Genomic DNA, 21,667 nt, shown 5'->3' on the forward strand with positions numbered 1-21,667 from the left:
ATTTTGTCAGGGGACTTATGTAACCCCTCTTCATCAATCACGTGGCCACAATACGATATCTGTTTCTTAAAAAATTCGCACTTGGGGCGGTTGGCTCGCAGCCCATGTTCCCGTAGTCTAGTGAGCACCTGTTCTAGGTTGTTAAGGTGTTCACTGTCATCTTCACCTGTTACAAGGATGTCGTCCAAGTAACATTGAGCCCCCGGAATCCCTTGCAGGACTTGTTCCATCGCTCTTTGCCATATCGCCGGAGCCGATGCTACTCCGAATACCAATCGATGATACTGGTAAAGACCTTTGTGAGTGTTTATCGTGAGATACTTTCTAGAGGACTCTTCAACCTCCATCTGCAAATATGCTTGTGCTAGGTCAATTTTTGTAAAACGCTTCCCTCCAGACAGTGAGGCGAAGATGTCTTCTATCCTTGGAAGAGGATATTGTACTGTGTGAAGGACAGGGTTCACCGTCACCTTGAAATCCCCACAGATGCGAATCTTCCTTGGCTCTCCGGACTTATTGCTTAACGTTTTCTTCATGACAGGAACGATGGGTGTCGCCCACTCGCTCCAGTCGACCTTAGACAACACGCCCGCCTTCTCCAGATTCTCCAGCTCTGCCTCGACGGCTGGACGAATTGCATATGGTACCGGTCTCGCTTTGAAAAACTTGGGAACTGCATTCTCTTCTATTTTTAACGAGGCGGTTACGCCTTTAAGCGTGCCCAGTTCTTGTTGAAATACCTCTTTGGCGTTAGCTAAGATTGTTGACAATCGTCCAGGAGTGACGTCTTCATCTTTTTTACCGTCCACCATCATTGCATGAATGGAATGCCAATCTAAGTTTATCTTCCTGATCCATTCCCGTCCCAATAACGGTGGTCCACCATTTGGCAGTATGTAGAGATACAATTTCCGTATTTTCTTGCCATTGTATTCGACAGGCACCCTTATTTTTCCTCTGGGGTATACTTTTTGCCCCGTATACGTCGTCAAGATGATGGATGTCTCTCTCAAGGGTATGTGTGAAAATAGCCGCTCATAGTCTCGTCGATTCATGACGGTTAGCGCTGATCCTGTATCCAATTCCATTTTAACTTGGGACCCTGCTATCGTGAGGGTGACCCAAATGGTTCGGTGATCCTCTTTTGCGATTACATTGTGAAGTTTGAGACAGCTTAATCTCCTGTTCTCGGATTCACTATCGCTCATCTGGTCTTCGGAACTACTGTCCGTCATCTTTTGTACTTTCTTGTATGGTTCCTTAGTAGCCTTTTTGTTGTCGCTGGTCTTCTTCCCAGACCTACAAACTTGTGCAATGTGTCCAATCTTCCCGCATCGTCTGCATATTTTGTCTTTGGACCAGCAGTCCTTCTGGTCATGGTTAGTTCTGCCGCAGCGATAACATTTTGCAAATCCCCGTGTCATTTCGTGGGTGCCGTATTCCTGTGTTTTTTGTTGAATTTCTGCAGCTCCCCTGGCTGCTGCTTCATACGATACTGCCACGCTGAAAGCCTTATCTAGCCTCAGCTCTTTTTCTGCGAGTAACTTCTTCTGTGTTCCTTCACTCAGGAGTCCACAGACAAATTTGTCCTGTAGGGTATCTGCCAGTCCTGCTCCGAACTGGCAGTGCTTTGATAGCTTGCATAGCTCCGTAAGATACTCAGCATTGCTCTCATCTTTGTGCTGAGTTCTCCTGTGGAATTTAAATCTTTCTGCTATCAACAGCAGTGCAGGGTTTAAGTGCTCCTGTAGAACAGCAACAATTTCGTTAAAACTCTTCACCTTCGGTTTGGCTGGAGTAATCAGATCCCGCAATAGGCCGTACGTTCTAGCGCCCATTACGTTTAGCAATATTGATGCCTTTTTTCCCTCCGTTATTTCATTTGCCTCGAAATATACCTCGACTCTTTCCACATACGTGGTCCAGTCCTCTAATGTATTATCAAAAGCAGTGATACAGCCAGTCTTCGGCATCTTGCAAATCTAAAATGGTGCCTCCCGCGCTTTGCCTTCTTCTCCGATTTAACAAAATGGCACCTCCCGCGCTTTTCCTTCTTCCCCGCTGTTGTTAGCACTGCTTTCCACGGTTTCCTGCGCGTTAAATATTAATTCATTTTCTTTTATTATCATCCCGTCGTGGAGCGGACCCTCTGGAACACTTCCCTCCCTCTTCTGAGGTCCGAACGCTGCCCAGCTTCGAAACACCGGCCGCGCCCTGTATGCTTCACCCTCTCTCTCTCTCTCCTTGCTTCCCGACTCACTGCCCGGCCCCGTTGAAAGGCCACCCGATTGAGCTTCAGCCCGCCGCAACCCAGGAAGGATCAGAGCACTACCTGCCACCAGCCCGATTAGCTGGGAAACCACGGACCGAGGAACCCAGCCTGGCTCTGGACAGTCTCTCCTGCAAGTTTTGAAATCGATGATTGACGGTCGACGCCCGTTTCTCGAGTTTCAGTGGCCTATTTTTTTTTTTTTTCTTCTGGCTCCGACCTTCAACACGTCGTCGGAGCTGCTGCTGAGTTGCAGGTAAGTTCGTTTCTAACTCGTCGCCAGTGTTAAGTCCGTGAATGATTGAGACACGGACTAGCAGGAGAGAAACAAAGAGATGTTTACTGGTGAAAGGCATAAACGAATCTAACCAACAGAGGCTCTCTAGCGCCTTTTATACAGGGGTGGTCACTGCCGGTACTGCAGTCTGAGACCAGTTATTCTCTTAAAGGTACATACACAACAGTCGGTGCAGCTTGCAAGTGTCTAGCTGAAGCTGTTGCTTAGCTACAGAGACGCTTGCAGAGCCAGGACTGGAGAAAAGAAGCAACGAAAAGAAAAAAAATTATCTGAACCGACTCCTGAATTTTGCCGGTAGATAGAGCTTTCCGGACATTTAACCTCCGGATAAACAAAAGTTTCCTGTAACTAGTACTTCCCAAGACATGGACAATAAATACCCAGACAGTTCTTTGATGAAGAGTTAAGGTAAAGAAATTAAGGAATTGTTTGGTGCCCTTTGATTAACATTTATTGTAAGATTTATTTATTTACCAATCCCAGTGTTCTTGCAGAATGTGGGTAGATAAAGCCGTGAAAAAGGCCAACAGTATTCTGTTTCTGTCGCTAGAGGCATAGTGTACAAGAGTAAAATGTAACGATACATTTATACAAAACACTGGCAAGGCCACAGTTGGAATACCATGCAGTTTTGAGCGTCCCATTATAGAAAGTGCATTAAAGTCATTGAGAACTTATAGCATAGATTCACCAGGATGATGCCAAGAATGGAGAGATTTCTGCACTGCAGCAGAGAAGGCAAAGAGAAGATCTAATAACGGTTTATAAAATTATGAAAGATTTTGATAGATTGCATAGGGAACGAATATTTCCTTGGTTTAGAAAGTCAGTGACAAGGGATAATTCATTTAAAGTTGTGATGGAGAGTGAGGAGCGAGGTTAGCAGAAACGTCTTTACACAGAGGGTTGGAGCATGGAATGCTTTGCCACAGGTTGAGGCAGAGACTATAGCGTCTTCTAAGGGAAAATTTGCTCATATTTGAAGTAGAAGAAATAGGGCAATGGGGGAGTGTAGGGGTAATGGGATTAGTTCTGGATTGCTCTTCAAAGAGCTGGCACAAACAAGATGGATCAAATGGCATTCTTCTGTGCTGTAAATCTTTATAGTTCTATGGATATTATACATTTCAGTTAGTGAGAAAAATGGTGGACAGCATTTTTATTGATAAAGCATTTTGACTGATTTGATTCATCAATAAACAGTTACAACAACTATTTTACATAGAGAAATTAGATTATAAATGTTTATAGAGGGAAATTCAGTTAAATATTCATAACTTTTCAAAAAAGTTGGTTATCTTGCCTAATGAAGACCTATCATTTCTGGTCTCCATTCCTATAGATTGCTTTGGTTATCTCAATGACAGGGAGCAGCTATGTACGTCATAGATTGGTCCATTCATTTTTGTGGGGTAACAATGTTGGACCCATTTATCATTGGGAAAACACAATATTGGCAAAGAATCCTGTGACCCCTCTTGAAATGAATGGAATTATTCAGGACACAGGTGGCTTCTCTTTATCAATGACATAATCTGAGCAGCATAACAGGAAAGGGGGCTATAATGGAAGATCGTAGTTCAGACAGGAAATTCAGTTTTTTATGGTAATGAATATTTTTATCTATGACTGATTTTCTCAATGTGCAATACCAAGTGAGCGGTCTGACTGGTCAGCTACATATATTGGGAAATCACAACCACAACTTCCATCTGCTAAAATTAACTCAATTTGAATCTGGCTGTTCCATTGTGTAAAAAGGACCCATATGTTCAGTGGGTCTATTTGCAGTTTTTTGTCCATTTTATACATGACCAAACTAATTTGTAATAATTACGCAAAAGGTTTGTGTGGCTGCATGTTTCTGATTTAGATGGCTGCAATGATGCGTAAGGTGCCTGTACAATTCATTTAATTTCTGTAGGGGCTTGCTATATTTAATCCAATGTACCGCTTCTACAATAATTTAGCAGCATTTGTGTGGGAAATGTGAGGGGGAAGACATCAGCTGCATTGACAGTTTGAGAGAGGAGGATGATCCACATGTATCCCTTGCAGTCTCTGGAGATTCCTACCATACACAGTAACCAGAATTTTATTTTATGTTGAATTCAGGTTCGTTCAAACCACAAAAAAGGCATGTTACCTGAATGCTGTTACTGCTCTGTGACTGTTCTTCCATGGTTGAAAAACACACTTGCAAGAACAATAACAATACATTTAATCTATTTTCACAGAATACTCTGCATAAAACATAGACATTATTACATTTTATTTCTCTGTATTTTAGTATAGGTTCATTCATTTGGAGGCATTAACAATTGTATATGGTTACTGATGTGACTGACATTAATCCCAGTTTATGAGATGCAATATAAAGTATGAAATAGTGGACCAGATATTTTTAATACAAGTAGTTCTTCTCAGCGTGTTACTGATCAATTGGCTCTATGGAAAGTGTGTAGGAGTCTCAGTGCTGTTCAGTGAATACAACATGGCAGAATCTATTTTACAGGATATTTTGGAATAGATCCTTAATGTAAAGATTAAGGTAATGCAGCTTAGTTCTAACTAAAAACAAATGCATATTCTGCATTAGAATGGGTGCAACTTTGCATACCAAATTAAGGCACAGTCGAGCAAAAAGTTGTTTAATATATTTTAACTGCAATGTGATGCGATCAATATACTAAACAAGTAAGAATAGATCTTGTGTGAGGATGACATAACTGTCTACACTTTGTATATTTTTAAAATTGTGTGAATATAAAATAATTAATGGAAATTTAAATTACACTTATATGGTGATGTGTGTGGGATGTGAGCTTTAATAGGCTTCTGTTCCTATTTTACAGGGATTGTGGTACTCTGGTCACTAGCGGTGCTAGCCTTTGAGCGGTATTTTGTGATCTGCCGACCACTGGGTAATGTCCGCCTGCAGGGAAAGCATGCTGCCCTCGCCATTGCCTTCATTTGGGTGTTTTCCTTCATCTGGACCATCCCACCCACCATTGGCTGGAGCAGTTACACTGTCAGTCCGATTGGCACTACATGTGAACCGAACTGGTGAGCCAGCAGCTGAAGAAAGCATGACTGAAATGCATGCAGCTAAGTATTAGTAAGACATTTATGATGTATAGTTTTTTTTTGCAGAACTTTTGCTAAGCTACCTTGTTATAGATTTCAATCTGTATCTTCTCTATTCCACAGATACTGTATGGTATTGTGTTATATTTCCAAGATGTAGATAGCCTTAAGTTGTTAATTTCAAAAGTAATTCTGTTCTTTATAAAAAGCACCGGTATATATTCTGCATCAAGTAAGCATTAAACAAGAATTATAGCTTATATGAGGATACACGTGAGGTTGCAATATGACTACTTCTTTATTTTTGTCACAGAATGGGAATGCAAATTCATCACGCTTAGTTTAAGATAATCAGCAGCATTTTGGGTTTTCAGTTCCATATTATCTGCCAATGTGATTCCGTTGAAGTTCTCAGTTGGTGAAAGAAATTTAAAACAATCTTAATTTAATTGGGATATCTTTCTAATATCAATAAATTAACAATATAACGTATTCATTCACTTCCTATTAAGACCGGTTTATGTGTAGGAAAAAGTTTACCTTAAGCAGAATACATTCTGTGTTCAATTACTGAGGGAGAAACGTATGAGTGCCTGGCTATATTTATCACCTTCACTGAATCCAAAAAGGAATTTCATTTGCTTTATCAACAAGACAGTATTTTCTTTTCCATGCGGTATTAGCCTCTCAAAATAGTGCAGGAGCTTCCCCTGTGGCATAGTATGGAATTGGGGAATACAGACCAAGCAGGACCCAAGCTCAATGCTGGGCTAGCTGACCTCAGCTTGAGTGGTGATAGGATACTATAATTGGTCTCTTTTGAGTTAGGGTAGGGAAAAGTCAGCAAGGGTTCTCATTAATTGTTCACCAGTCACACCTACTGGAATATGCACTTTGGATGAGGAGAGGATCAGGCTCAGTTATGTTTGCCCCCAGGACTGAAGATTCTGACAATAAAAGTAACACTATCTTCATAAATGGGCACATTGAAAAGGATTCTCCTGGGAAATACTTTGGTTGCAATTCTCTTTCTTTGCTTCTGTTCACGTCAGTGCCTAACTGCAGCCTTGCATCTCATAGAGTCATAACGGCACAGAAGGAGACCATTCGGCCCATCGAGTCCGTGCCGGCTCTCTGTAGTGCAATCCAGTCAGTCCCATTCCCCTGCTCTATCCCCGTAGCCCTGCACATTTATTTCCCCCAAGTGCCTATCCAGTCTCCCCTTGAAAACATTGAGTGTCTCCCCTTCCACCACTTCCGTTGGCAGCGAATTCCAGGTCCTCGCCACTCACTGCGTAAAAATGTTTTTCCTCACATCCCCCCCGTATCTCTTGCCCAAAACCTTAAATCTGTGTCCCCTAGTCCTGTCTAACCCAGGAAGATCCAGTCGACGCTAAACTAAAATTCTAAATAACTGGGCTTTGCAGAGAGTGCAAATCTCCAAGAAAGAAATCTAAAAGAAAGAAACAAAAAAAAGCCTTTGAAGTTCAACAAAGCTGTAGTGTCACTTCATGTGGCACTACCACCATGATAAGTAGATAGATTCAGAACAGACCTAGCAGCTCAAAGCTTGGGTATCCATGAGTTACTGAGTACCTTCAGCAGCAACAGAATTTTACTCCACCACAACCTGTAACCTCATGGCTCGACATATCCCTCACTCCTCCATCACCATCAAGCCAGATTACCAACCCTGGTTCAATGAGGACTGTAGAAGAGCATGCCAGAAGCAGCACCTAGCATACCTGAAAATCAGGTGCCAATCTGGTGAAGCTACAACACTGGACTATATGCATGCTAAACAATGGAAGCAGCATGCTATAAACAAAGCTAACTGACCCCACAACCAATGGATCAGGTCAAAGCCCTGCAGTCCTGCAACATCCAGTCCGAATGGTGGTGAACAATTAAGCAACTTATGGGAGGAGGATGCACCATGAATATCACCAACTTCAATGATGGCAGAGCCCAGCACGTGAGCGCACAGGAAAAGGTTGAAGCGTTTGCAAACATTTTCAGCCAGACATACCGAGTGGATGATTTTTCTTGGCCTCCTCCCTAGGACCCCACCATCATAGAAGGCAGTCTTCAACAATTCAGTTCACTCCACTTTGATATCAAGAAATGGCTGTGTTAACTGGACACAGTAAAGGCTACGGGTCCTGACAACATCCTGGCTGTAGTGCTGAAGGCCTATGCTTTAGAACTAGCCGTGCTTGTAGCTTAGCTGTTCCAGTACAGCTACAACATTGGCATCTACTTAACAATGTAGAAAATTGCCCAGGTATGTCCTTTTCACAAAAAGCATGACAAATCCAACTCGGCCAATTACTATCCCATCAGTCTACTCTCAATCATCAGCAAACTGATGGAAGGAGCCATTGATAGAGCTATCAAGCAGCACTTCCTCACCAATAACCTGCTCCACGATGCTCAGTTTGGGGTACACCAGGACCACTCAGCCTCATTACAGCCTTGGTATAAACATGGACAAAAGAAGTGAGTTGAGAGTGACCGCCCTTGCCATCAAGGCACCCATTGACCGAGTGTGGCACCAAGGAGCTCTACTAAAACTTAAATCAATGGGGATCTGGGGAAAACTCTCCAGTGGCTGGAGTCAAACTTGGCACAAAGAAATATGGTTGTGGTTGTTGGTGGCCAATTATCTCAGCCCCAGGACATTGCAGCAGGAGTGCCCCAGGGCAGTGCCCTAGGTCCAACTATCTTCAACTACTTTATCAATGACCTTCCCTCCGTCATAAGATCAGAAGTGAGGTTGTTTGCTGATGATTGCTCAGTGTTCAGCTCCATTCACAATTCCTCAGATAATAAATCCGTTCATACCCACATTCAGTAAGACCTAGAGAACATCCAGGCTTGGGCTGATAAGTGGCAAGTAACATTCATGCCACACAAGTGCTAGGTAATGACCATCTCCAACAAGAGTGAGCCTAACCACCTCCCCTTGACATTCAATGGCATTACTATCATCAAACCTTCCCACCATCAACATCCTACGGGTCACCATTGACCAGAAACTCAACTGAACCAGCCACATAATTACTGTGGCTATAAGAGCAGGTCAGAGGCTGGGTATTCTGTGGCAAGTGTCTCAATTCCTGACTCCACAAAGCCTCTCCACCACCTACAAGGTACAAACCAGGAGTGTGAATGAATACTCCCTACTTGCCTGGGTGGGTGCTGCTGCGACAACACACAAGAAGCTTGACCCAGAACAAAGCAGTCCATCCACTAGCTTAAACATCCATTCCCCTCTACCACCTGTACACCATGTCTGCAGTGTGTACAATCTACAGGATGAACTGCAGTAAATCACCAAGGCTTCTTCAGCAGCACCTCCCAGTCCCATGACCTCAACCTTGAAGGACAAGGGTAGCAAGTGCATGGGAACTGCTTAATTTTTACTTCTTACACACCAACCTTACTTGGATTGTCACTGGATTCAAATCCTGGAAATCCCTTCCTAACAGCATTGTGGGAGTACCTACACCATGTGTGACGTAATAAAACTCACTACGCACTTGGTTTGAGCATAAAGCAAGGCTTTAATCAACTTGTTTCAGAACATGGAGGTCTAGTTGTACTTCACTAGTTCCTTGTCTTACAAAATGTCCCTGGAAAGCTGGGCCCACGCCCGAGTATTTATACTTCTTGGATGGCGCCACCAGCTGGCCGTCCAGTGTTATTTCACGAGTAGTTTCTTGATGATGATGAGATTTACAACATCATGGACTGCAGTGATTCAAGGAAAAGTTCCAACACCATCTTTTCAAAGGCAACTAGGGATGGGTAATAAATGCTGGCCTTGTCAGCAACGTCCATATTCCGAGAATGAATTAAAAAAAATATTGAGAATTCCTTAACATCAAACAAAGGGGAAAGACATAGTAATCCCATAACAAAGTCTTTTTGACTTGACTGTGTCAAATTTTGATTTCTGTTCCAACAGCTTGGCTTCTGTATAAGGTAGTGCAATATCAACTTAAGGTAGTAGAAGACACAAATGGAAATGAGTGAAAAACTGAATTCTGAACCGATATGAGAAAAAGCCTGCTTGTTCAAAGAGTGGTAAATGTTTAAGATAATCTGTCAAAGAAGGTCACATGGAGGAAAGCACTCGGCTTATTCAAAGTACAATTAGATCATGATAAATGCAATGATTTTTGTTCTCATAGTTTTGCGGATATATATTTGAAAGGTGTTTTAAGCCAATTAAATTATAAGTGTTCTCTGAGGACCAGAGACAATCAGGCTGTGCTTTTGTCACTTTTCCCCCAGCTGTAAAAGTGTTGTTTGCTTCTTGCATCACATGACTCCCTGGAATTGGGACAGAGCCTTCAGGTTATGTCATAAGTCTTTCACAATTTGTAATTTGTTTCCAAATTGGCTAGTCCATGTTTTTGGGAATTGGATCCTCGATACCAATTGGGTCTGGCCCATGAGCCTCTCGAGTGAATATCCACAAAAACGATGCTGTCCTTACTAGGACTGACATGAATAGAACAAATTAACAAAATCAAATTGACCTGCTCGTCCATTTACAGGCTCACTGAATGCAGAGCTCTTCCCAGGCCACATGGGAACAGCCAATGACCAACCACTTACTCTCCAAGCATCAATGTAAAAGTGAGCTATTAAAAATGTTATAAACAAACAACAGCGCTGGTGAACTTAGGCACAGATTGGAATTAAACACATGGAGAGTGTGGCCCCAGTTGGGTTGATGGTTGGTACTGTAGTGTATGTACCCGTCTACCTTTAAGAGAACTATTGTATGTAACCGTTCACCTTTAAGAGAACTATTTTAGGTGTGGCACTACTTTGTTTGGCTTCTGTATACGGTAATACCGACGGTGACCACACCAGTATATAAGCGTTGTGCCAGGAGTTATTGGGCAGATTTGCCCTGACCTTCGAATAGTAAAGTCCTGTTTTAAGTTACTCTTGGAGTCTGTGTATTAATTAACTAACAACCCACAGACTTTACAGGTACATCTGGTACTGACCCATGCGTATGCCACCTGCATCAAAACAAAGTGCAATTGTGCAGTAGGTCAACTGTCAGAGGATTTAAAATGGAGCAAAATGCAACAAACCATTCATGATCATTGCTCAGAATGTTTGTTGCCACTGCCCTTTACATTTGTTTTGGTTTTTCAAAATGCACTCTTCAAAATTGACAAAACCATATGTTCTGTATTGACAAAATTGAGCAAAGGTAAAATTAAAAGTCACCCTAACTTGAGAAACATGAGAAGTTTAGTAATCTAACCTCTCCTATATATGGCTATGACCATGAGTGTACCACAAGCACCACAAGAAGGAATTCAAAAAATTCATATGAGTCACCTATGACCTATGCTAAGCACCAAATGGCAAGACACTTACCAATGTGGAAGTCCTTTGACAGACAAGTACAATTGGCATGAAAGCAATGGTCAACCAAGCACACCTTTGTTGAGTTGTCCATGTTGTTTGGATATCAGTCAGTTGGTTTCTGAAGTAAGTGTTCAATGTTGACCTGAAGAACATCAAGCACTTCTGTGATGCAAAGTGTTTGAAGGGCACCTTGAAAAGCAACCTTAAGGGATATAGGAGCCAATTTATGAAGCAATGCCCATTCTTGCTCTAGGAGAGCAAACAGTGGATACCGCCACAGTTGTGTGGAGGATGCCTAGAAAACAAAGAAGAGCCATCGGTTTATACATGATGGACTCAGACTGCGATGGCCACCAAGCGGAGCACATGGTAATGAAAGATGAGGACAGTGCAGAGATGTTTGGGTCTGCAGACTAAATCTTAAGGGGATTGGAATTCATAAGTGAAGACCTGATCCTTCAGTTTTGCTTCAGTTGGCAGACCCCATCTAGAGCACTGCGTTCGATTTTGGGCATTGAACGTCAGGAAAGATATATTGGCTTTGGATTCACCAAAATGATACTGGGGCTTAAATGGTTAAATTATAAGGACAGGTTGCATAAATTAATCAAAGTTTTTAAAATGATGGTGTAGATACAGTGATAGGGTAGATACAGAGAAACAATTTCCTCTGGTAGGGGAATCCAGAACAAGTGGGCACAATCTTAAAATTAGAGCTTGGCCATTTAGGAGTAAAATCAGGAAGCACTTTTTCAAAGGGTAGTGGAAATCTGGAGCTTGCTCCCCCTAAAGGTTATGAATGTTGGGTCAATTGAAATTTTCAAGACAGATCGATAGATTTTTGTTAGGTGAGTGTATCAAGGGATATGGTACAAAGGTGGGTAAATGGAGTTGAGTTGCAGATCAGCAATGATCTAATAGAATGGCAGAACAGGCCCGAGGGGTTGAATGGCCTACCCCTGTCCCTCTGTTCTTATGGAGTGGCAGCCATAAAGCACATGCAAGTGGACTCATAGTAAATGCTGGGAATAATGGAGGTGGGCTCATAAGTTACATGTATCTGAAGCAAGTTTTGTACAGTGGTAGGTGAATAGCCTTGTATCTTTCAGCATGAGTAAGGGGCTTAATATTTTTACTTTGTGTTGGTCTTGAGATATGTTACTTCAGTAAATTTTCTGTTTACAGAGACAAGCTTACTGTTATGTTTAGACTAAGGTGGGACCATGGTAAATTTCAGAAACTGCATTATTGGTCCTGGGCACCACAGGAGACCTACTAATAAATGTAAAACTGGGGTAAGATGTAATTTTAAACAATTTATAAACAATATATCTTTCAAAATGTTTTTAATTTACTGGAAATAATTTACATTGCCAATTATCTTTAAACACCCAAGCTACTAATAAAGATTTTAAAATTCAAACCATTTGTCGATCTCTAAGGACCTGATAAGTAATTGTAAAAAAAGCAGAAAACATATTTTAATTTGTTTGTTAAATATATGTATTTCATATCCTTTCAAAAACATCTATACAAAGTAGATAGGACCAAGGCTCAGAATAATATTGATTGTAGGTGCAATTATGTTATTTTAGGGAGGTTGTTCTATTGAAGGTTGAATACTAACATGTGGCGCTCTTGTTTTGGTACTGTGTAATACTGTGATTATACATTTGACAAGAAGCTGTTCAGTTGTAGATATTAATCATGAACTACACTGGTTGCATGCAGGAGGAAGGTTATTCATGTAAATTAAAAGCAACAGATGACCTACCATCGAAACCGGCAGAATAGCTAAGGGTAACACTTGGATTGACAAATTATAACTAAATTACTCTCTGCTTTTGTTCAGAATTGCCAGAAATACAAGCTTTTTCAATATGTAAGTTCAAATGTTTGCTATTAAATGACTCAGATTGAAAACGTAAATTAAATGTTTTGTATAAACCTGCAGAGGACATGACTGGAATATTTCTTCAGAATTAAGTCAAGCCAGAATAAATCTTAACTTTAAGTGCAATTTTAGTGAGTGTTGAACTATTGGGGCAGGATTTTCTGAATGGAGGCGTGTTGGAGGCGGGACTGCTGCTTGCCCAGTTTCAGTCCCGCCTCCACCAGCTTCTGGCCAACCAGCGGCATGTTCCCCTAATTAACCTTGTTAAGCCCGCCCAGTGGGCTCAGCAGGCCAATTAGGGGGAAGTCAGTGACAGAGCACATCAACGTATGACGTGACATCTGTCAAGAATTTTTGAAAGAAGAAATGTCACCGTTTGACAGCTCTGTGAAGCTGTCAAACACTGACATTCTGTGTAGTTTGATGAGTCCATGGGCTGGGTTTTGTCAGTGTGGGCGGGCTGGGGCGTGTCAGGTGGAAATCGTGTCAGGACCCCGACTCCTAATTGAAGTGTTGAAAAAGTGGGATTTTCCCCTAATTGGGCAATTGATTTCCTGCGTGTGGGAACACCTGGCCCAATGAGTCTTTTCATACAGAAAGTTGCCTCCGATGACATCATCAATGCTGCTGGATTTAAGACCTGCAAGCAGCCTTCCTCTGGAGACTGCAAAGACTCTGCAAATTGTATGAAGGTGATGATTTCCCGACAATGTCCACAATCAAGCAAAAGTGTGCACCTTGATTTGATGAGCCCTCCCTCCAAGCTCTGGTGTACGGAGCCAGATGTAGTAAGGAGGTGCTGTTCCCTTCCTCAGGGAGAAAAAAGCCACCCCAGCAGACAAAAGCTGTGTGGCTGCAAGTGGCCCAGGAGGTCAACTCCATTTCGCTGAGCCGCAGAACCTGGCTGCAATGCAGGAAGAGGTTTCATGATCTTCTCCGCACAGGAAAAGTGAGTATGACTTTCCCATCACCCTCAATCTGATCCCCATCGCCTCTCCTCACCAGCACTCTGCTTTGCCAGCCTCTTCCTCCATATGCCACTTGACACTTACATGCCTGCACCCTTATCCATTCCCTCTCTCTCGAAGGTCACATTCACTTAACTATTCGACCATGCAGCCCTCACACTCCCTATCACTGTGATGCTATGACAACAACTTTCAACACACAGGGAGGGTCCTTTGTATCCTTCTAAGCATCTATGCTATGGATTATCTACACTCACTCCTTCATTCTCACTCAAACTCCACTTGTGTCCCTCATTGCAGGAAAAGAGAGCCCACAATAAGAGGGAAAGGGCCATGACAGGAGGAGGGCCACCCTCTGTAGCCCAGCTCACCGCCTGGGAGGAGGCGGCCCTGGAAATCACCGGGATCGAGGAGGATTCCCAAGTGGGGGACGGACAGATGGGCCCATCGCAGCAAGCTGGTGACAGAATAGTTTGGCATCTCTCTCATTGACATTGCATGAGTCACTGATAATGAATCTGATGCTCTAACAGGTTGACTTACGATCATCTGCATTATTCAATGTTCATGTAACCTTTACCTCACATCTCTCTTTCCTTTACTCCCCCACAGGACCATCGAAAGCCCCCGTCCCCACTGTCCAGGAGGAAGAGCCTGAGCTTCCAGAAGAGGAAGCTGCAACCTCCCAGCACCAGCGCAGACACTCACACCTCGGTGGGACCTTCGCGAGATAGAGTAGTGTTGGCACCTGGTGTATCACAGCTCATAAGTGAGCATTAGCAGATGGTGGAGACGGACAGCAGTGGAGAGTCCTCGCCGGAGGGCGCAGGACTCTGCCAGCTCGGCTCAGCTGCATGTCGACTGTGCCTCCGTGTCCATCCAGAACGAGAGTGGTGCTGGAACTCCAGGAACAGGTCCAGGAGTCTCTGGCAGGTTTTGTCTCCAGGGTCGCTGCGAGTGTCGAGCGAATGGAGAAGTCCATCACGAACATGAGCAGAGCCTTTGTGGAGTCATTGGCGCATGAACGCATCACCACGGAAAGGATGGCAACCTCCGTGGAAAGGATGGCTACAGTAGAGGAGAGGATGGCTACAGCCATGGAGGAGCTAAGTCGCCAGAGTGTAGAAAACATGGTCATTGTTCAGAATAGGCTGGCCTCTCTTGAGCGATGGTCAGCTATTGAGCATAGAAACCAGACCTTCATGGAAGTCCTCTGGAGTCGGACTTCCAGTGCAGAAACGGGCCCTCATGGCCCCCCTGAAGTGTAGCAAGGTGCTGTCAAGCCACTTGCTAGCTCTGAAGTGGGGCTGACCCATGAGAGGGATGTTGGTGGCAGACAACAAGGAAGTGGGGGCTCTTCTCCAAGCGCTCAAACGACCATGCCACTGCAAAGCCCTTGGTCAGAGCCTCACCAGAGATGGGCGTCTCATTCCCTGCACAGCCGCAGGAACAGCAGACTGTTGCCGAGCCCTCACAAGTTCGCAACCCAAGAGGACGGCCGCCAAAGGTGTCGAGACAGGAGCAGCAAGAAAGTGAGCAAGGGGCCTCCACATCTGCTGAAGCCACAGGGGAAGCACCACGATGGAGCACACGTAAGAGGAAGATAATGCACAAGTAGTCATAAGGGTAGTCACTTGGGTGTTATGTTGTGTTTATTTTTGAAATGCCACCAGTTGCTATTCGTGATAAAAAAAATTCTGATGGCAAACTGTTGAAGTTGTGGCCTGTGTCATTTCGCAAATGGGACTTCCACATTGAGGGCTTAGAGTGACTTGCAATTGTCAGAATGGTGGTCAGAGTGATAGGAATCCTTAGGTTCTTGTCCATTGTTGATGCTCTGGTAAGAAGGTGCGAGGCAAAAGTGTTTGATTGTACAGGCTAAGCAAATGTGACCAACATGAGTGCATCCCTTGCATCCCGGGCAGCAATATGGTCGCGCTCTGGCGACTTCTGGCCTGTGCATCTTCAGGTGGGTGACTAGCAGCTTGGCGCTCCTGTTGATGCTCCTACTGTTGGTGCTGCTGTTGCTCATGGTTCTGCTGCTGCTGTGGCTGGTCTTCATCCGAATCTGATGTCCAGGAGGGAAGGAATTAAATGGTCGCCATGCTTCTGATATATGCCTCAGTTGAGGAAGCGCTCAGTCAAGATGGGGAGAGGGGTTTCCCAGGAGGTCACACAGGAGATGGGTGTCGGGCTCCAAACTTCCACAACACTGAGTATGCCTGCTAAAAGTTCCCCCAGACCTGAAACAACAAAGTTCTGCAACGTGCAAATGATCATTGGTGAAAACTCCTTTGTAATGGTGGAGCTGCAGCTGTTCATAAGCAATCCACTTGTGAGGCCACCAGCATTACCTGGCATGTTCCAGAGGAGGCGTGTAGGATGGCGGGAATGACTAAAAATCAGAAAGGCCTCTCAAAATGGGATTATAGAGGCTTTTAAGTGGTTATTAAGGGCCTTAAGGACCTATCCCGCCTCTTGGAGGCGGGATGGAAAGGGGGTCAGAAAACACGCTTTGGGAAAATTACTCGGAGGCGGAATGGAGGCGGGATCGGGCCTGCCTGCCATTTTTGGCGATTTTAACAACTCACACGCCTCCAATCCCGCCTCCTTGGGCCTGGTAAAATTGAGCCCCTTGTGTTCAGGACTCATCAAACCTTTCTACTTTGCAGAAATCAGCTGGCTGTTGGATCGGAGTATCCAACAGCCAGTCTGTGATCTCTACAATGGAGATGTCGGGGACTTTGGCTCCACAGCAGCTGAAGGCTGTAGGGAGAAACAAAGGTAAGTGAACATTTTCTAACACTTTACACTCACCTCACATACTTACCACTCCACACTTGCAGCCATCACTCACCTCTACATCGCACTTTCAGACCCCTCCGACCCCTGCAGACCTCCTACTCACCTCTTACACCCGTCAGGTTTCCCCAGGTCGGGAAGCCCACACTTCATCACGAAAAATGGGGATAATCCTATTTTCTAACAGGCAGTTAATAGGTTTTAATCCCTTCCCGCTTCCAAGGAGACAGGACCTGGGGCAGGACGGCTTCCCGCCTCCTGGCAAGAGGGCATGGAGGCAGAATGGAGGCGGGTTTGCCAACCGCCCCCAAATTCTGCAACTTTCCTGGCAGTCCCGCCTCCATACCCGCCTCCTCGGGGCTGAGAAAATCCAGCCCTTGGTTCTGAATTTGCAGTTGGTATGACGGCGAACTGTCAGCGTACGCCATCATACCGCCTTTGAAACTGATCGCAATTTTGGGATTTGGCGCATGCACAAGCGTATGCATAAATCCTGAAGTTGCTGTCTGCCTATGACAGCTCCGAAACTGGTTGCGCTGTGCTCCCCGTCGCTCCCCACCCCCAACCCACCCCCGCCTCCACAGAGCCGGCAATCAGTGAAATCTCATAAATCGTTGAAACTGACGAAAACTTTGGCTCTTCCGCAGTAATTACGCTGTTAAATTCCCCACTAAAAGTTAGACCCAAAGGGATTAGGTGTAACTGGGGTTTTAACAAATATTGACTGCTAAACAAAGGTTAAAGGCCTGAACAACTAATTTAAATTTTGTGCAGTGTGAAATTTGCCCATTTTAATAAAATGTTAATTTTTCTTTAAAGTTTGTGCATCTTTATTTTAGTTTTGCCTTTTCCCCATGTGAGAACCCCAATCTTATTTTTGCTCTCTCTATTTAAAAAAGTTAGAATTTTAAGGGCTTACCAACTTCCTTGTTCACTGTATGTGAGAATTCTACCTTTTGATTGGCTGCTTAGACAGCCTGTTGACGTCACAGCAGAACGCACAAGGGGATCCCCATTAAGTTCCGATTAATTGAATTCAAGGTTGGAAAACCCGAAGTTCTCAACACAGGGATTGTGAGATCCCTCTGTGGAGTGTACTTCGGGGCCAGCAGGCCGCAAATTGCAGGCCAATTACTCCATCTCAGATGTCCTGTTGTGTTGCTCTAGTAGGTATTTGTGTGCAGAAACTATGTTTTCTGTACTATAGAAACTATTGTATCAACATTCTCTTTTATTCCATCTCAGAAAGGAAAAAAAAATCTAGAAAGATTTGTCACAAACCCTGTCATCGGATAATGGAGTGAGTGACATTGATGATGAGTGTAGAAAGGTTCATGGTTCAAACTATCCTATTATTTCAGCTGAAAGATCTCAAAGCCATTCACACTATAAATTACTTATGGATTGCAGTGACTGTTGTTAAGTAGGGAAACATGATAGCCATTCTGTGTGCGTTAAACCTCTTTCTCAATAGACTGTAGGTTTTTAATATGAAGAAGCCTTCACCTTTATGAATGATAGTTGTATGGTTTCATTCCAGTATTTTAATATTTAAAAAAAATGAATGTTATCAAACTATTAATAATGAGCTTGTGAGAGAGGGATAATTATTTAAACAAAGATGTCAATTGTACGTGACAGCTATGAGCTCATAATTCCTTGCGATGGATACATTTTTAAAATTCACTCAGGATTTTGGGCAATGCTGGCATTTATTGCCCATCTCTAGTTGCCCTTGAAAAGTGGTGGTGGGCCTTCCTGAATCACTGCAGTCTGTGTGGTGCACATGCTCCCACAGTGCTGCTAGGGGGGGAGTTCCAAGATTTTGACCCAGCGATGATAAAGGAACAGCGATATATGTCCAAGTCAGGATGGTGTGTGACTTGGAGTGAAACCTGAAGGCAATGCCACCCCATGCATCTACTACCCTTGTCCTTCTAGGTGGTGGAGATCACAGGTTTGGGAGGTGGTGCCAAAGAAGACTTGGTGAGTTGCTGTAGTGCATCCCGTAGATAGTACACACTGCAACCATGGTACACTGATAGTGAAGGGGGTGGATCTTTATGCTTTCATCCGACTTTTGACTTCAGAGAATGGTTGAGGCAACTGTTTTATTGAGGCATAAAATAATTTCAAGTTCCAGTATTTGGATCTTCAAATTTTGTCCAATATCAATATTTTTGCATTTGTTAATTCTTGTTTAGCTCCAAACTTGGCACAAAGGACCATAGAAGTCAAAACAGTGAGAGATTTAAGGGTAGAGATTCCTGTTGAGGTGCAATTTGGGAGGGAAAGGTGTGTTACTGGGGATCTTGCAACTTTTCCCAACAGAAAATGACACTGCTATCCCCATCTAAAATTTGGTATTTGTATATATTTTTTACGCATGTCAAAGGTTGTGTCATATGGCAGGTTGCCTGTCTGATCATGAAGACAGCTGTCATGAACTTTCAGCTGCTGCTGCTGCAGCTATTTAAAGGACTGCATTCCAGGCTGAGTACGGAGCTTAGGTGGCTGCAAATAATGATTGTAGTGAAACAAATTATTTCAGGCACAACTTCAGATTTACAGAAGAAACCCTTGAAATTATCCTTTATGAAGTGAGGCAAAGGAGGACTGCTCTATTTGACACCCCAGAGCTCCCCTCCCCACAGAAGTGTCACGCAAAATGCTTAACATTAGATAGCATGCAGGGTGAATGCTGCTTGCACCATCCAGAAGACCTAACTGTAAATGAGAAAGAAGGTGGCAGAAGAAAGCTGCCAAGGTAAGGCTATCCAGCAGTTTCCGATACGAAGTACTTGTCCCAAGTATGCATGCCACAGTGTTTTCACATAACCGTTTATGGTTTTACTGCCGCTCCATGCAAAATACTCAGACAATCTTACAGCTCTTTGAGTACTTATCATGCATGGCCATACTGCAGCAAGGCACACATTCAAGTTGGAACTTACAACTATCACACTGACATCTTAAAGGGGCTGAAAGAGAAAATCCTTCCAACACAATCTAGCTGCATGATCCATTTTTATTTACTTACATACACAACGGCTGCAGCATGAGCACTTGAGTGTAGCTATATATGCTCTTGAAATTTGGATCATCTCAGGACTATTTTTCTGCTTGCAGGACATGATGGCCCAGAAATTGGAAAAGAGGGGAGGCAACTAGAAGAGTAAAGGAGGAGGCTATGATTAGGAAAGGGAGGTGACAGCGATTGGGTAAGGGGGAAGGCAGCGATTGGGTAAGGGGGAAGGCAGCGATTGGGTAAGTGGGTAAGGCAGCGATTGGAAAAGTGGGGGAGGCAGTGATTGGGAAAGGGGGAAGCAATGATTGGGAAAGGGGGAAGTAGTGATTGGGAAATTCAGGAGTCAGTGATCAGGAAAGGGGAGGCAGCAAGTGGGAAAGGGGAGAGCCAGCGATTGGGAAAGAGGGCAGACAGTAATTGGGAAAGGGGGAGGCAGTAATCAATCACTTCACCTGATGAAGGAGCAGCGCTCCGAAAGCTTGTGATTTCAAATAAAACTGTTGGACTATAACCTGGTGTTGTGTGACTTCTTACATTAATACAGAGTGAGGCAGCAATCAGGAAAGGGGAGGCAGCAATCGGGAAAGAGGTGGCAGTGGTTGGGAAAGGGGTGAAGGTGAGAATACCAAGGTCAAGGAAATAGAAACCAGAAACTGCGAAGGCAGTAAGAAGTAAAATAAAAAGGCTAAACTGATCTTTGGCTGCTAATATGGCTGGCGCCCACAAATGTCACACCTTGCTGTTAGGAACTATATAAGTCAGTGTGCAGAAGTTATACAGACAATAGGCGATCAGAAAACGCATTACCATGATTGCAAACGCACTACCATAATGTTTAGGTGATCGTGAGCACATTACCAGGATATTTACTTAACTGTAACCCATTCAGTTAAATGTGACTTCTTTATTTCAAACTGCCAGGCCAGGAAATCAAATTAAATGTATACGTGCACAGCTCAGGATTGGCTCAGAATGTACGATGTGTTAATGTCTTCTCAAATGCAAGTATAATAATGTAGCACACTGTATGGCAAATTGCTTGCTCTGTTGGGTTCGTCAGACTCTTGCAGGAGTCGGTGCCGACATTTCAGAGTAAGACTCCGCGGAAAAAAAATCGTTTGAATTCATCCAGTTGTATTCGACTCAGTGTTTGCTGAACCAGACTGAGGGTAAAAGAATCCGTTCTAACAAAGGCAGCGATCAGGAGAAGGAGGAGCAGTGATTAGAAGGAGGCAGTGATCGGGATTGGGAGAGAGGCAATCGGGAAGGGAGTGATCGGTGTCCAACAATGGACCATAGTTTTAATGTGGAGCTGGGATGAGAATTCCTGCACCTCCCGGCTCCACCTTTAGGTAAGTATTTTTAAAGAAAGTTACCTTTTTGATGGCAGCCTGTAGCAATCCCTTTAAAACCACCTGTGAGGCTTCATTTAGACCACATTTTCCTGAAAGCAGCCAGCCCTATGCCTGCTGCATTCAGGGTAGCTCAATTTTACAAACAGGCGTTAGGCCCCCTAGTTACGTATGCAAAGGGCCGAATGCCTGTTTCAGGCGCAGGCACTGGATGCCTCTTTTGATGCCTATACCAATATGCCGGGCGGCAAACTTCCGGTGTGGAATATGCGCACACACACCGCCCGTCATATTGGACACTTTGGTGCCTGCTTTACACCTGTAAAACTGCCACAGCATCATCAAATTTCTAGGTCGCAGTCTCGGCTGAAATGCAAGCAAAAGTTTGGCAAAATAAAATCTTGCTTTGCATGAAGTTATTTCACAAGCTAGATCCCAATGAGGAAATCATTTGCTTGCCCATTATTACAGTGCAGCATCATCGATTTCTAGGTCGATGGTTGATAAGAGGAGGGAGTAGGGTCACACAGGTGGATATCCAGCAATGTTAAACCCTTGACTCCCTTCAT

The 21,667-nt window shown here is 43.8% G+C and overlaps 1 protein-coding gene across 1 annotated transcript in view; it reads left to right on the forward strand.

The window, feature by feature from the left end:
- The window catches only part of valopa (vertebrate ancient long opsin a), a 107,258-nt gene that overhangs the window by 20,629 nt on the left and 64,962 nt on the right, over positions 1 to 21,667 (forward strand). The window contains exon 2 of the mRNA XM_085994741.1: positions 5,423 to 5,633. Coding sequence (XP_085850867.1) covers positions 5,423 to 5,633 — 211 coding nt within the window. The remainder of the gene's footprint in view (positions 1 to 5,422; positions 5,634 to 21,667) is intronic.

The sequence above is a fragment of the Somniosus microcephalus genome, chromosome 8, assembly GCF_052327205.1.
Source record: "Somniosus microcephalus isolate GS21.2 chromosome 8, FLI_Smic_1.0, whole genome shotgun sequence".
Classification (NCBI taxonomy): Eukaryota; Metazoa; Chordata; class Chondrichthyes; order Squaliformes; family Somniosidae; genus Somniosus; species Somniosus microcephalus.